The sequence below is a fragment of the Neophocaena asiaeorientalis genome, unplaced genomic scaffold (assembly GCF_003031525.2).
Source record: "Neophocaena asiaeorientalis asiaeorientalis breed wild unplaced genomic scaffold, Neophocaena_asiaeorientalis_V1.1 scaffold528, whole genome shotgun sequence".
In the NCBI taxonomy this organism is placed as follows: domain Eukaryota; kingdom Metazoa; phylum Chordata; class Mammalia; order Artiodactyla; family Phocoenidae; genus Neophocaena; species Neophocaena asiaeorientalis.
The window spans coordinates 1,345,869-1,361,901 of NW_020173938.1; the positions used below are offsets into that span (position 1 = coordinate 1,345,869).

A 16,033-nucleotide genomic window follows, 5' to 3' on the forward strand; every position below is an offset into this window, starting at 1 on the left:
ACCAGGTTCAGGAGCCAGAGACTCCAAGGCACCTTGTTGGTGATGCATCTACACAGAGGATGTCTGGGGCATTTCCTAGATAATAAGGCTGAATAATCTTATACCTGCTTGGCTTTGTGAACCCCATAGCCACGCTTCCACATTACCAGCAGGTGGGGACGGATCTAGGGTTGGACCTTAGACTCCCCTCTCCCTGCATCTCCTCCTGCCAGGGTCCGTCTTCTTCCCACAGGTGCCATGGAGACGGGATTTCTGTAGTTGGTGGAGCTCTAGTTCAAGTTCACAGAGCCCAGTACAGTGGAGGGGATGCAAGCTTGGCTCAGGAGCTCGTGACATGGTTGGAGGGCACAGTTCAAATGGCAGCTGTCCCCTCGCCCCCAGTACCCTGGATGGTTGCTGACACAGTGTCTTTTCCTTTGTGTCCACTTGGCCACAGAGCTCAGCACTCCTTTGGGTTCCCCAGAAAGAAAACTTTGCTGTAGTTTCCTAGGGAACCAGAGAAGGAAATACATAGCACATCTCAGAGCAAATAACTGAAAATACCCCCTTAGACAATTATGTTCTCCCCAAAGCACCAGTGTCGTCCCCCCCCCCCCCCCCCCCCCCCTCTCCGCCCGCGGCGAAAATGTCCAAGGGGAACTCCAGCTGCTGCCCCCCTGCTAAGGGTAGTGGTGGGGTGTCAGCTCCAGCCCCCTTCCTTGGCCTGTATCCCCACGCCTACCTGCGTACGCAGAGGACCATGACATTCAGAAACAAAAAATTCTTCAGTTAATAGGACCCACCCTGTAAAGGCAGTTCAGAGACCACCACTTGTTTCTTGATGTGTTTTTTTTCAGGAGTTTTTTCCACACACCTACCCGCACTCATTCTTACCCCCAAATTGTTTATCACTAAATCAAGACTCCTCTCTTCCAAAGGAATCTGGTAAATGACATTTTCTTTGTTTTACAATTCTTTACCCTCTCTCTGTCTCCTCTAACGCCTATTGTCCAAAAACTTTAAACATTTACAGGTAAACCAGAAAAGACCTGAAATGCAAATCATTCTGCTGCCCACGTTTCAGGCCAGAAAGGGAATGAGAAAATAGCAGGGGAGAGTTTACTGAAGAGGCCCTGGGCTCCGCTATCTTTGTTATTCAGTCACTTATTACTTAACAAGTATTTATTTGGTACCTGTAACATTTTTTTAAAGACCATACTAGAAGTATCAAGATATTGAGGAACAGAAGAGATGCATAAGCTGTTCACATACTCTGGGGTCAGTGAAGTGGGGGAGAGAAACACGCAGGAAATAGAACAGTGCGGAGCGAAGGGGGTCATGTTGGGCACCCGGGAAGACTTCCGGTTTTGGGGGGAGTGAGAGGGGGCATTCTAGGCAGCAGGACACCGGGACAGGCCCGCAGGTAGACGGGTACGGATGATGCTTTGGTAACAGGAAGTAGTACCACTTGAGGCCAGCCCTGGGGAGGAGCTCCTTTCTGGTAGAAGCAGAAGAGGGCGACGAAGTGAAGCTGAAGCGGTCTTGAAGGGAGGGGGGAAGAGTGCGGTAGCAGCATCGTTCTGAGATGGGCTGAGAGGCTGCTCCGGAGTTGGGTGTGGGCGAGCTTAACATCTCAGTAAAACAGCATTGTCCGTGAGGATTGAAAATCTAGAGCGTTCGGAAATACTCGTCACAGAAAATGTAACTTAGAAGGATTTCCATGTAGGAGTGACCCTACAGAGTTAAAATAGCGTACATGTAGTGTCAGTGCGTCCTGCCTTCCTGGGGAGGGGTAATGAGGGCGGTCTGCAGCAGTTCCGGGTAGCTCACAGGACAGAAGGGGGTTATTCCGACGGGGTCCCACCAGAAGGTCTAGGGAGCTAGGGAGTTTGAGGCAGGAAGAGTGACCTGGAATCCAGCCTGAGCCCTCGGTGAGTGATCAGAAGAAAAGAGGGGCTGGGAGACGGAGAGAGGTTAGAGCATCACGCTGGAGACAGACATCGGTTGCGGCACACTTGGTGTGGGCATCCCCTTCAGAAATCTGAGAGCACTGGGCCGTCTGTCCTCAGAAAGACTGGGCCGTCCTAGAGGTGGACCAGAGCGAGGGGTACTGGGTGGCGAGCTGTGATTAATGGGGTGCTGGCCTCTCCTCCCACCTCCTGGGTAGCTCTATTTGCAACACGTGTCTGAAGAGATTTTAATGAAATCTAATGTATTAATGCTTGCTGTTTATACAGATTGAAATATTTGTTATATATTCATATTTCCTCAAGCATGTTCATAGTTATGTTACTGCACAAGACTATTTTGCAGAAATCTGGCAAAACTTGTTTTAGTATATATTAGGGTGGTATTAGACCATTTCCTTCAAGCTATTACTAAATACAGGGAATCTCATTTGTATATACTTGGTGTAGCTCTTCCAAATGTTGTTTAAAAATAAATGTTGTTGAGGAGACCTCTACGAGTAACTGCTTACTTACCTGGGGCCAGTTAGAGTATTTTTCTTTGGGTGAGAAACTGTTGATTCTCTCCTTCTTACACAGATAGATATACACAAGCAAATACATACTGATGACAGGTCTTAAAATCGACAGTCCTTAAACCGGCAAAATATGTATATAAAACATAAATTTGTGGAAAGCACTCCATTGAGAATTGTTCATAGTGAATGCAGTTCATCTTGTGGACACGTTTATGGTGTTTTAAGTTGCACTTGATCATTTTATGGTCCAGAAAAGATGGATTTGTATCAGCAGACTCGTTCAGTGAGCGAGAAGTAATGAATTTGGTCCTCAAAGCTGCAGAGCAATGATGCCCTGCGGTTTCAGCATGGAAGAGAACAGTTGAGCGTTTTGACCTGATGTGTTGGGTGTACTGACCTTCTGTGCCTCCTCTCTGCATCAGCACCTCATCCTATGCCCAGTTTTAATTTGGGGCAAAATAGGACTTTAGTGTCTATTTCCACTTCCTGTGTAGTTTTCCCAAACGTCACGTGCGCTGTCTCCCCAGCTGTCAAAGTGCGGTTGTCTCTGTTACAGAGAAGGGATCTGACTGTTTTCCTGTGGGGAGGTGGCCACGTGGTTGCCTTGGGCACCATTTCTGTGGTGCTCGTGCTGGTCTTCACTCATCGTCGTTGTGCTCAGCTTGTTTACGTGTTGATAGGCAAGGGGAGACTTAAAGTGTTTTATATAAAAAGCGGGAACCTGAGCCTTTGTGATCCTTGTATTTAACCTGGATTCGGGTGAAAACTTCATGGGTAAAGAATTTGGAAATCTCTCTGTGCCTCACAATAAACTTGGGTTACAAATATATCGAGAATGCACCCTGTTCTCAGTGCAGAGAAAGCAAAAAAAAAGATGCCATTCGGTGACTAATGAAAGTAACCTTTGATTCAGATGAACCTGAAAAGATATCACCAGAACAGAGTTAGTGCAGCCAAGGTCGTGGAGCCTTACCTTCTCTGAAAAGCAAACTAACCTTAAGTACATCTCTCGGAAAACTACCAGCACCTGATATGGTGCCGACACATACTAGTAGCTCAATAAACGTTTATTCCTTCAATGAGAGGCCTCCCACCACCACCCCAGCTACTGCCAAAGGCCAACTCCCTTAGAAGGCTTACAATCTTGTAGGTTAGAGAGACGTTTATATAATTAATATCGGTTATATAAACTAACTAGTACAAGTTTAATTCTATAATTAATGTCCCGTGATGTGTGCTCTGAGCAGAGTGTGAGCTGCATGCCGGGAAGTCACGGAGGAGGGAATGATTCTTCCAGGGAGAAAGGAGTGGAAGCAGGGGTGCTGCCAAGGGAGGGACTGTGGTTGGACACGTGCCCTGGAGGCTGAGCAGGAGGCCACGGGATGGGTGGATACTGAGGAAGCCATTCAAAAGACCCTTCCAGAGACCGAGAAACGTGCCCCATTCCTGTGTTGACCAGTTGTCTGAAGTGTGAGATTTTTAATCCACTGGGAGCAGGGGTTAGAAAAGGTAGTGTTGGGTTAGCCGGGAACAGGTCCTGAACGCCACGCTAAGGGCTTTGACCTTGACAGGGGAGTGCATGGAGGCGAGTGGAAAGCAGGAAGCTTGTGAAAGGGTAAAGGATTTGGAGATTTCTCTCTGCCTCGCTCTAAGCTTGTGCTGCAGCTGTACTGAGAATGCACCCTGTTCTCCACAAGCCAGCACATCTGATTTGGGGGCAGCAACACGCAGAGCTTTACAGCAAGGCTGCTCAAACTTCACCCTGCGTCGGAAGCCCCTGAAGATTTTGTTAAAACACAGATTTCTGGGCTCCACCCCAGAGTTCCAGATGAAGTGTGGGTGAGACCTCAGAACTTGCATTTCTAACAAGTTCCCAAGTGAAACTGTTGCTGCTGGTCAGGCGTCCCACTTTGAGAACCGCTGGTTTAGGTTATGGAGAAATTGAAGGCAGAAGCTGCTGAGATCTGTATGTGGGTTTATTAATGTGAGTTTATTAAAATATCAAGACACGAGGCAACAACATGAACCATTGCCCTAAATGTACCCATAATGATCTTCTTTGTTCAGTATTTTGGGGAAATTATATACAGTGTTAATGGTTCCAGAGAGTCCCCACCCTCTTCATTAATGTGGGACTCTTGGAGACACCAGTGTAACGTGGTGAAGACAGAGATCCCTCTGATCCCCTTACAGACCTCGTTGAGCCCAATTCACAGGAACACACAGCTTTGGATAGTTCTCTCCCCGTCAGGCCATCTTCCTCTGTCTCCTTCCAGCTCCACCCCCGCTGTCCCCCTGCATCCTGCATCCCGTTGTGAGCACTGGGGGCTGATATCGAGAAGCAGAAGCAAGTGCATTGGATGCTTTTGGGGGCTCTCTCAGGGACTTTATCTTCCTCTTGCTGGCTTATCATTTTGTGCCCAAATGCCCTGATTCTGCTTCCCCAGGAAATCACTCAGCCGCGCCTGTCCTCCGGAGACTTGGTATGTGCAAGTTGTCAGGGAAGTTGCCATGCCTTATAAAGGCATTATTCTGGGGCCACCGTGGGAAAGGGGAGTGAAACCCAAATTATGAAGTAAGTGTGAAGTAGCTGTTGAATTAATTAGAGATTTCAAAATATGGTCTGACATTAATGAGCTGTGAAAGCAACAAAGAAGAAGAAGCAGGACTTTCCTGGTGGTCCAGTGGTTAAGACTCTGTGCTTCCAATACAGGGGGTGTGGGTTCGATGCCTGGTCAGGGAACTAAGATCCCATGTGCCATGTGGTGTGGCCAAAAAAAGCAAAAAAGAAAAAAAAGAGGAAGACGCTGCCGGCCAAAGCCTCACGAGCTGGTGTCCAGTTATCCACATCCATATCCTGATTTTGCTGGAGGCCATCTCATCTACCAGAGAGATGAACAATGGCCTCGCTGGTTCACTGTTGCCTGAGTACACGTAAGACAAGCCCATCCGGGCACTCCATCCTCCAGCTCTTCATCAGGATGCCCGTGGTGTGTCAAGTACTCTTCTAAGGTGTAGTGAAAACCAGCTAAAAATCCTAATTCTCCTGGAGCTTATTCTGGTAGGGAAGAGAGACAGAAACAAGACATACATGTAAATATATACAGATTACATTGTTTTATGGCGCTTCTCAAATATTGCGTAGTTTTACAAATTGAAGGTTTGTAATGCAACCCTGCATTGTCAAGATGATGGTTAGCATTTTTTAGCGTTAGAGTGTTTTTTCACTTAAGATATGTACATTGTTTTCTTAGACATGCTATTGCACACTTAATAGACTACAGTAAAGTGCAAACATAACTTTTATAGATACTGGGAAACCAGAAAGTTCGTGTGACTCACTTTATTGCAATCCGCTGTACTGTGGTGGTCTGGAACCCAACCCACGATATCTCGGAGGTGTGACTGTACCATGTTAGGTAGTAAGAAGTGCTTAGTAGAAAGATAAGAAAAGAGAAATAAGTAGTGTGGAGATGGGGAGTAAGGGGGTGCAATTTGAGATGGTATATCCAGAGAAGGCATCACTGAGAAACTGGCTTTTGAGCAAAGACTTGAAGGAAGTGAGGGAGCTAGTCACGTGGAAAGAGGATTCCAGAAAGAGGAAAGGTCACGGACAAAGTTCCTGAGGCCACACTTAGTGTGTAGTACGTTTGATGGGTTCTAGATAAGCGAGGAAGGCAGAGTGAGCAAGGGAAAACGTGGTGGGAGATGAGGCCAGGGAGGGGACAAATTGTAGAGATCCTTGTAGATCAGCACAAGAACTTGAACTTGTACCCTGAGCGAGATGGGACGCCTTGGGAGATGTCCCATTCAGCAAAGAAATGGCCTCATCTGACAGTTTTTAACAAGATCACTTTGGCTGCTGTGTTGAGAAAGGAATGAGGGGAATTTTGAGGGGAGGGAGACAGAAGCAGAAGCAAGGGGACCAGGTAGGAGGCTGTTAAACGTAGTCCAGGCAAGAGGTGACGGTGGCTTAGACCAAGATGCTAATGGTGGTGATGGTGCAAAGTGTCAGATTCTCATTATATTTGGAGTGTGGTGGAAAGGATTTGCTGACTGATTGGATGTGAGACGTGAGAGAAGGAGGAACATCAAAGATGATGCCACAGTGTCTGGATTGAAGAAATAGAAGAATGGCATTGTCATTACTGAGATGGGGGAGCAAGTCTGGATGAGATTAATTTTAGTAAATTTAGCCATGTTAAGTTTGAGATGCAGTTAGACACCCAGGTAGGCAGACATATCAAGTAGGCAGTAGGATGTACGAGTCTGGGTTCAAGGGAGAGAGATGAGCATCCCGGGAATCATTGGTATAAGTTTAAGCTATGAGATGGGATGAGATCACCAAGGGAGTGAGCTCAGGTAGAAAATAAAACACATTCAGGGACTAAGCCCTGGGACACTTTGATGTTTAGAGGTCAGGGAGATGAAGAGAAATCCCAGCAAAGAAAACTAAGGTAAGAGAGGCAGCAGCCTGGAAGTCAGATGAAAAAGATGTTTCAAGGAGGAGCTGTCGGCTCCATCAAATCCTGCCATAGGTCAAGTCAGATCAGGGCCAAGAATGAACCAGTGGTTTCGCATGAAGTAACCTGTGGCAGTCGTTGATGACCTTGGTAAGAGTAGATGAGAGTAGTTTGAGTGGAATGTGAGTAACTGAGGCTGGATTGAAGGGATCCTGGGAAGAAGGAAATTGATGACATCAAGAATAAACTCTTGCGGGGCTTCCCTGGTGGCGCAGTGGTTGAGAGTCCGCCTGCCGATGCAGGGAGCGCGGGTTCGTGCCCCGGTCCGGGAAGATCCCACATGCCGCTTAGCGGCTGGGCCCGTAAGCCATGGCCGCTGAGCCTGCGCGTCCGGAGCCTGTGCTCTGCAACGGGAGAGGCCACAACAAGTGAGAGGCCCGCATACCGCAAAAAAAGAATAAACTCTTGCGAGGAGTTTGTTATAATAGGAAGGACAGAAATGGAGTGGCAGTTGGAAGGGAAAGGGAGGCCAAGGTGGGAGTTTAAGGTGAGAGAAATCCTAGCTAGTTTAGATGCTGCTGGAATAATCTAGTAGAGACTGAGGATGTGTTGGTGCAGGAGAGAGAAGAGAAAATTGCTGATTGCAGTTTCCTTCAGAAGGCAGGAGGGCATGGAGTCTAGAATCCAGCATCTAGGAAGAGGGGTTGGCCTTAACCAGGAGCAGTAGTGTACATCCCACGCCCGGTAGCAGGAGGGAAGAGGAGATACAAGGCCGATGGTGGCCACGGTGGGCTGAGGGTGGTTGTGGCAGTGTTCTATTGATTGTTTCCACTTTCTCAGTGAAATAGGAACCCAGGTTATCATCTGAGAGTGAGGAGAAAGATGGAGTAAACTGTTTAGAAAACTCTTATCTAAGAGAATGGGAGAATGGATGGAATGGGGAAATGTGGTATGACTGTTTGGAGACATCCAGGCTGACCTCAAAGTGGTGACTGTGACTTTAAAATAGGACCAGGAAGCCATTTGGTGGCATGTTTTCCTTCATCCCCATCCTGCAGGTACAGGGCAGGAGTAAGCAGACAGCTGGATTTAACCAAGATTGTGGTTTAGCTTAGTCAAGCGAATTTCAAGAGCAGAACAAAGAGATTTGAGGTTGAGTGCAAGGGAAAGATTGTAATGATTGCCCATGGTTTCCAAGTTGGGTGAGGGAGGAACCAGGGCAAAGGTCAAGGAACAGGAGGTCGGGGTGTTGGAGGGATCGTCTGTTGGTTGATGAAATTTCCGAGATTCATGGCAGGAGTTCCATAGCGTTGGAGAAGATGACAGCAAAACCTAAGACGTTCAAGGAGTCGGGGATGTGACTAAGGCGAATTGCCTGCGAGAAGGATGGGTACAGGTAGGATCCGAAGGTGTGGGCTTCACGTAGGTGGGGTTTTAGGAAGGGCAGAGGTGCAGTGGTGTGAAAGTTGGATGGAAGTAAAAAAGCGTCTACCAACCTCCCAGCACAAGAGGATGAAGAGTGTGGGGAGAACACAGTCCCTACTTGAGATGGCTACAGGGGAAGGGGTCCCTCGGGGAGAGCCAGCTCTCAGAGTGAAGATGAACGGGAAATTCCCAGAAGAGGCTGAGGATGGGGGGATTTTGCACTTGACTGACTGTGGGTTCAAGAGGAACAGTGGAAGCAGTCAGAGATCCAGGGAGCACTAGAGTCTGAGGGAGGAGGGAGACCTAGGCTTCTTCTGTGACTTTCTCTGGATTCCAGAGTCCCAGGACAGGATGGTTTCCCTGCGAGCATCCTGCATCTTACTACTCCCGGGTCACGGGTATGGTTCTATTAATTCCTGGGCTTTCTTGGCAAGCAGGCAGCATCACGCCCGCTCGTGTCCAGCTCTCTCCTTGACACCTGGTTTGCGTCCAGCCAAGGTGGCATGTTGCTGTGCTCTTGCCCTAAGGAAGCCCTCACCCCCTTGCTAATTGTGCTCAATGGGGTCTGTTGAGGAGGAGAGAGCTGGGGAGAAAACCCCCAGCTGAGCTGCCAGGAGCGGTGTTTCCCAAGCTTTGGCGACATTGGTACTATTTTTACTAAATGATTTTTTGTAAACATATGTACTTTTTTTTCCTTACAGAAATATCTTTTTAAAAGAAACTCACAAGAAGAAACCTGCCACAATTAAAACACTATTGTAAATGATGAACATAGAGCCAGAACAATGAAAGTTTTAATATTATACATCCTTGGATAACCCCAAATCATCTAATTTGCCACGCGGGGAAGTGAGTGAACCTGCGGATGGCTGAGACTCAGGACTCCCTCTTCCTCCCGAGGCTCCCTGCCTGGGTGTCCTCCCCCTACTGATCTTTGTGGTTTACTGATCCCTGACTTTCCTGCTCACCCCTGGGGTGTACATGCAGGAGAACCAAAAGCTGAATCACCAGCCTGAGAAGGGCGTTTCTCTGATGTGCGGGGTAAGGTTTCCAGTACAGGGGCGCGGCCGCTGCAGAGGCCCAGCGTGGGAAGGAGTGTGCGCTTCCAGGGAGTGAGACACCTGCAGGAGGAGAGGCTGGAGGAGAGGCTGCTGCACGCAGTCGGGTACAAATATAAAATCTGGGTCTTCTTCTAGGAGCAGCGTGAAGCTTCTAGGGGACTTAAGGGGGGATGTAGAACGATCAGATTTAAGTTTTTAAAAAGCTCCCCTGTCAATTGTGCAGAGAAGGGATTGGAGGGGCAACTGGATGGAGACACTGGGAGAGGTCTGGCCGAGGCCGCATGAGACCTGGTGGCCCAGAGTGAGATGGCAGTGGCAGTGAAGGATGGAAGGGTAGAGCGCTAAGGAAGGCCTAGGAGGTGAGAGGTGCAGGAGCTGGTGCTTGTCTGACTGTGGCATGTTGGGGGGACCTGGGGACCAGCGTCTGTCTGGTGTGGCTTGGTGGATGGTGGTGACATGCACTGAGATGAAGTAGAGTTGAGATTGGAGAGAACGGGTGGATTTGTTTCACACAGGCTGACCTTGAAGTTGGTGTGTGGCATCTAAAGAAAGACATCTCCCAGTTAGGGACGTGGGTCTGGAGCTTGGAGGAAGAAGAGTGGGAATGAGATGGGAACTTGATCAGGAGCCTGTGCCTCAGGTGTGACCGTGGAGGCTGGTGGTGTCTCCCAGCCTCTCCTGGTCACCGTGACCTTGGTATGTGACTGATGGGCACCAGTGTCCACCTGCCATCCAATAGGAACAGTAAGTTCCACTACTGGTTAGAGGCTGGACTGATAATTCTTCCTCCGAAACAAAGCAAAAATACAGTGTGGGTTTTGATACTAATCATCATTGAGATGCAGACAGATTTTTTTGTTTTTCCTTTGTCCTCCTCCTTCTCCTTTGTCCTCCCTCTTCCTTCTCCTCATCCTTCTTTTTCTTCTCTGCTGCTGCTTCTCTCTTGTCCGTTGCGGTGGCATCTGGAAACCAACACTGACATTTTATATAAAAGTGTAAACATTTCATGTAGGCACATCACTGTAACAAAGGTCACGCTGTGGGATGTCCTTTCTGCACCCCACGTGGAGAGTGGAGGGACACTTCTGATAAGCCATGAAACTCTGTGTCCTTCACTTTACAGAGTCACATGCTGCTCGTAATCGTATTTGGGAAGCAGAGATGCAATGCTTAAGCAGAGTACAGTTGTTATTTGTAAGTCTTATTTGTGCCGCTAGATTAATATTTTCCCTTCTGGAGAAATTTACATGCTAATCACTTTTCGTTAATTTTTAAGTCATTTGAAACAAATTTAAACAAACAAATTTTTGAATTATTTTAAACAAATTAAACAATTTGTTTAATTTGAAGCAAATTATTTTTTTAAGATGCATTTTTAAATTGTTTTAATTAACAATTTAAAAAAAAATTTTAAGAACAATTATATGATTGTTTTATTGGGGTTTCTTTGAATTTTTGAATTCTGTTTTATTCTTTTATACAGCAGGTTCTTATTAGTCATCAGTTTTATACACATCAGTATACATTAAACAAATTATTTTAAACAAATAAGAGGAAACCAATTTTTCCTCCAACTAATGCTGATTTATTTTGCTTTTCCTGGTTAATAGATCACTGTCCTGGATGAGACGTGGACCGTATTCAGGCGTTACAGTCGTTTCCGAGAAATGCATAAAACATTGAAGTTGAAGTATGCAGAGGTGAGTTACGAAATAATTACCTCCAATTAAGAACATTTGTTTTATAAAGTAAATGAGTTGATTGCATTATCAATCCCCCCCTTCTCTTTAGGTATTAGCTTGTAAGTGTCACCAAGTTTTATTTCAATTACTCGTCTTTCAAAGATAGGTTTTTAATTTTTGTCCTCTGTTCCATTTGTATTCTACACAATTCAGACATTTTTTGAACACAAAATTTTGAGTGATAGTAAAGCAACAGTAAATGAATTCTATCTTTTTCATAAATTTTACAGTGTATTTTAAGTAAATATTTTAATTAATTTACAACTTCTTAGCCATGAGTGAGACCTATTAAAATAAAATAGTAATAAATTTTTCAGTATAGATTTGCCCTTTTTTCTCTTAAAAAAGATTGCATTAATGCCTAGACTTCCACATAATGAGGAGTAAAGTCATAAAAGTTAATTTGCCCTCACACATGGAGGGGAGGTAGACAGTAAATACAGAATTATCTAGAAGCAAGGAGGCATTTCATCTGATAAGATAACCAGAGTGTATTGATACATTAGTAATCTTATTTTTAATTTTTGGACGAAGACTGGTTTTCAAAATACTTTTAAGCAAAGAAAGGTATTCCTAAAATTAATGTGTATCATCCAAGTGAATGTATTCTTTATTATTTTTTTGTTTGTTTATTTTTGCTTCAACTAAAGGAAACCTTGTATAGGCACAGCTCTTTGGGCATTTTGATTTGAACTGACTACAAATCAGTCAATAGTCATTGTCAGTTTAGCCTGCTTTCCCTAAGTATGGCTTTTCAGTGCATTTTTATAGTGTCTTATGATATTCTAAAAATTAATTTAGTCAGACATGTGTCCCTGACTTGTTTCATGTTAATTACATAATGTTTCCTTAACATCTCCATCGCTTCTAAGCTCCCTTGTCTGATACACAATATAAAGAGAAATACCTTTGGGTAGATAAAGTGGTTCCTTGATGTGTAAAAGAATCTAGAGTCCAGGAAAAATTGAGCTATCTTTGAAATTCTGTTGTTAAGTTATCATAATAGTATTCGATTAAAAATTGAAGAAGGTTCAGGTATGAATTTTAGCTCAGTGTTCCCAAGAGGCTTCAGTTCCAGAAGCAACTACATCAAAGTCAATTTATTAAGTTTGTCTCTGCAATTTACTCTTCATGTCCCAAGTTAGTTTTGACAATAACAAGAAGTAATTGTATACATATTAAATGTATAGAGCAACTGGTTTTTAAAGTGAGCTTTGCAGCTCATTAACTGCTTGATTATAAGTTACTACATCAGTACTTTAATAATGTACAGATTTTCATATTAACTTGCTAAATTCCCACAGTGTAGTTGGAAAAAAACAATTTACTTGAAAAAAAGGATACAAACTTTACCAGGATTTATATATCTATATATGTATGTATGTATAAATTCATTCCATGATTTATTTCATATCAGTTCTTTCAGTGCCATTAGTTCAATGCCATTCTACATAGGCACATTTTTCTAAACTCTAGTAATACAGTAGTGGACAAGAAGAACAAAAGTGTCTTCTCTTATATATCTTAAATTTAAATCAGGACAGACTGACAATAAACCAGGAAAATATAATAATAACTAACAGTTAAAAAGTATGCTTGCTAAGTTGCAGTTACCATTTTAAGTGAGGTATATGCATTATAGGAAAAATATCAATAAAATGTGATGGGCAGAAGGTGTTGGACACTTTAGTATAAGGACGTTTCAGGGTTGGGCTCTCTGACAAAATGGCATTTTAGTTGAAATATGAGATGAGAGATATTTAAATTTGCTAAGCAATAATAGACAGGTCTAATCAGTGTTTTTAAAGAAAACTTTGGAGCAGACAGAAGCAGTCTTTAAAGATATAATAGAAGAAAACTTAACCTGAGTTTAATAATGACGTGAACCTGTGAACTGAAGTGGTTGTCTGCTACCAGCCAAAATTAATGAACAGAGATTATCACACATGTAAAATTATTTTTAAGGGGGAAAAGGCTGTGTTACATACATGCTGAAAAAATTAACTGGCCTTCAAATGAAGAAAATTGAGCTGGTTTCCTCCTTCCTTTGGTCATAAATCTGTATTGAGCAGCCCCACACTGCATACAATTGTGAGCAAGACAACGACATCCCTCCTCTCACGGAGCAGAGAAAATGAGCAATAAACAGACAAACAAAGCCCAGTAAGTAAGAGGATTTTAGGTAATGTTAGGTGCCTTGGAGAAAATACAAGGCAATGTGATAGTGTGGCCTGAGAGCTGGGCAGTGGGCTGCTTTAGATGCTCAGGTAGAAAGGGTGATCTTGGGGTGAGATTGAGCTGAGATCTGAATACTGGAAAGAAGAGAGGTGTGAAGATCTGGAGGTGAGCACAGCTGAAGGTGAGGGAGCAGCAACTGCAAAGGCCCTGGGATGGGACCAAGCTCAGCATGTTTCCAGAATGAGAAGACCCAGGGAGAGTGGCCAGTGTGGTAAAGAGGAGGGCAGGGGCCTGACCACGTGGCACCGTGAACCGGAGTCTGAGTGCTGTGGGAAACCACTGAATGATATTCGAGAAGGTCTGGACGTTGAAACCCAGCTGGAATTTCCATTCTGTTCATAGAGGACTTCTCCCAGAAACCCCTTTCCTGAAGACAGACTCGTGATCTAAATGGTAACGAAGATGGGAAGTTGCTTTTCCACACTGAGTCCAGCTTTGTGACTTACAGTTTCTTTCTTATAAGGACAAAAAACCGTTATGAAAGGGAATCTACAGACATGTGTGCATGTATTTGAAAGAGAGGAGAGGATGTGAATAGTGGTTGAAACCATGTGGTGAGATCCTAAAACAAGCACCGCCTGGAGACGGGGAAGCTGAGCTAATTACAAACCCTGCAGGGGTGCCACAGAGCTTTTCCTTGGCCACAGCTCTGACGAACTCCTCCCAATTCACTGAGCGCTTCCTGCCCGGCTGTGCTGCGCCTTTGACATTCATGGTCTCTGTGGTGGGAACGAGAGACTCGCCTCTTGTGACACAACCCGTGAGCAGAAGCCCAGGCAGTTCATCTCTATTTCCTATTTCTAACCAAACAATATTATCGAAACAGAACCGGGGAGAAACATTATCTCTAAGCACACAGTAGCATGTCATTCTAGATGGTGATAAATCTTATTTCAGTGAGAGGGCAGCATCGTCCATTTAACATTTTTAAGATGAAGCTTAAATATCAAGATAAATATCAGGTTTATTTTTTTCGTTAAGTTGACATTTCTTTTGTGCAGCCTCACTTCACATCATCTTACTTGCCGGGTGTTTGTTGGGACTTGAGATCAATAATCTGTGTACAGGTATTCATCAATTATGATTCATCTTATAACTGTTCATATAATTGTATATAATGTCAGTCTTCTTGAAGTAATTAGCTACCTCCAAATGGGGTAGCAGTTTGGCCTGACAACATCCTGGAAATTATTGGACTTGTTAAAGACAGTATTTCTTCAGGAAAGAAAGCCAAAGGGTTCATATGGAAGAATGCTGAAAGTTTCCTCTCAGGGAATGGCTGTTTCATAGCCAAGTGGGAACAAGTTTTATTTACCTCATCCCTTCACCACATTGGACTCATTATTTCTATGGAATTAGAAAATAGAAAACTACTCTTGCTGTCTTAATTGCATAACAAAATGGTTGGTGATCAATTTTTAAATGATACGTATTAAATTTATCTAGTCATACAAGGTTCCAAATTCTTAATCAAGCTGAAAAAATATTGAAAAAACACACTTGAATTCAGGATATCCAGAATTTGTGATATACTTACCAAGATAGAGAATGTTTATTCACCTCAAAACTGTAGATTTGGTTATAGCTTTTAATCTTTTGGAACTTTGTCTAAAGTTACATCCTACTCATTCCCATTTCATTGTGGAATCTTAGCCATGTTTTCCTGGGCATAGACCTCTAAAGGAGTTTGATGTGACAGTTCCTTTTATGGAGGTTTTTTTTTTCTTTCAGTAGTCTTTTTTTCTCCAGATAATAAGTTACATGTTTATGGTTAAAGACTGAAATTACTCAAAGATATATACATAGAATGTGAAAGTTTCTCTTAATCTGATTCTCAGAAGTAACCATTTGCAATGCCCTCAGGAGGTCTTCTTGGGTCCAACTAAACATTCAGACTCACAGGACTCCCATAGGCCACGCTTGGCACCGGCTGACCCAGGAACGATGTAAGACAGAGATCACTGCTTCCCGGCAGGGCTGAGGCACGGAGGGGGTCTGGCAACAGCGTCCACTGCAGTCCACACAGCTGTCCAGATGCTGTTCTCTTTGTGCCACCTCTCGCAGGTAATAGCTTAGGTGCTAGGAGAGGAGCCCCACGTGGGGAAGATTCGAGAACCACTCTGCCATAGAATCCTATGCAACAGGAGAGGCACTTTCTCTGGGCACAACTCCCTGGGCAGAACGTCCAGAGTCCCCGTGAGGGACATGCTGAGTTACAGGAGTCACCTCACTCAGAGAAGCCTTACGGTATGGCTTCCTACCAAATAGCTCTCGTTTCCCTGGTCTGCAAACAATTTATCGGTTTATCAAGCAATTTATCATTTTCCCATGAGCAGTGGTACCAAGTTGGCATAGCACTTGATCAGGTTCCCAGAATCCTCTTGATGGACATACGAGTAGTTTCCAGAGTTTTGCTGCTGTGAGTACTTCGCTATGGACATTCTGGAAGATATCAACATGTCTCCAAGTGCAGACTTGCTCCATGAAGAAATTTCGTAATTGCTCAACTGTTGTTAAAGACTTAATTTACAAAAAACCAAGATTAGGAAAGAACACACAGAAACTGGGTGGGCTGAGAGCGCTGAGGGCCTTCACCCCCATTAGTGAGAGGGTTTTAAGAATTCCTTAACCATCATTCGT

The 16,033-nt window shown here is 44.4% G+C and overlaps 1 protein-coding gene across 1 annotated transcript in view; it reads left to right on the forward strand.

Annotated features, from left to right (window-relative positions):
* The window catches only part of KIF16B (kinesin family member 16B), a 284,700-nt gene that overhangs the window by 208,213 nt on the left and 60,454 nt on the right, over positions 1-16,033 (forward strand). Inside the window, exon 24 of the mRNA XM_024752697.1 lies at positions 11,024-11,113. Coding sequence (XP_024608465.1) covers positions 11,024-11,113 — 90 coding nt within the window. The remainder of the gene's footprint in view (positions 1-11,023; positions 11,114-16,033) is intronic.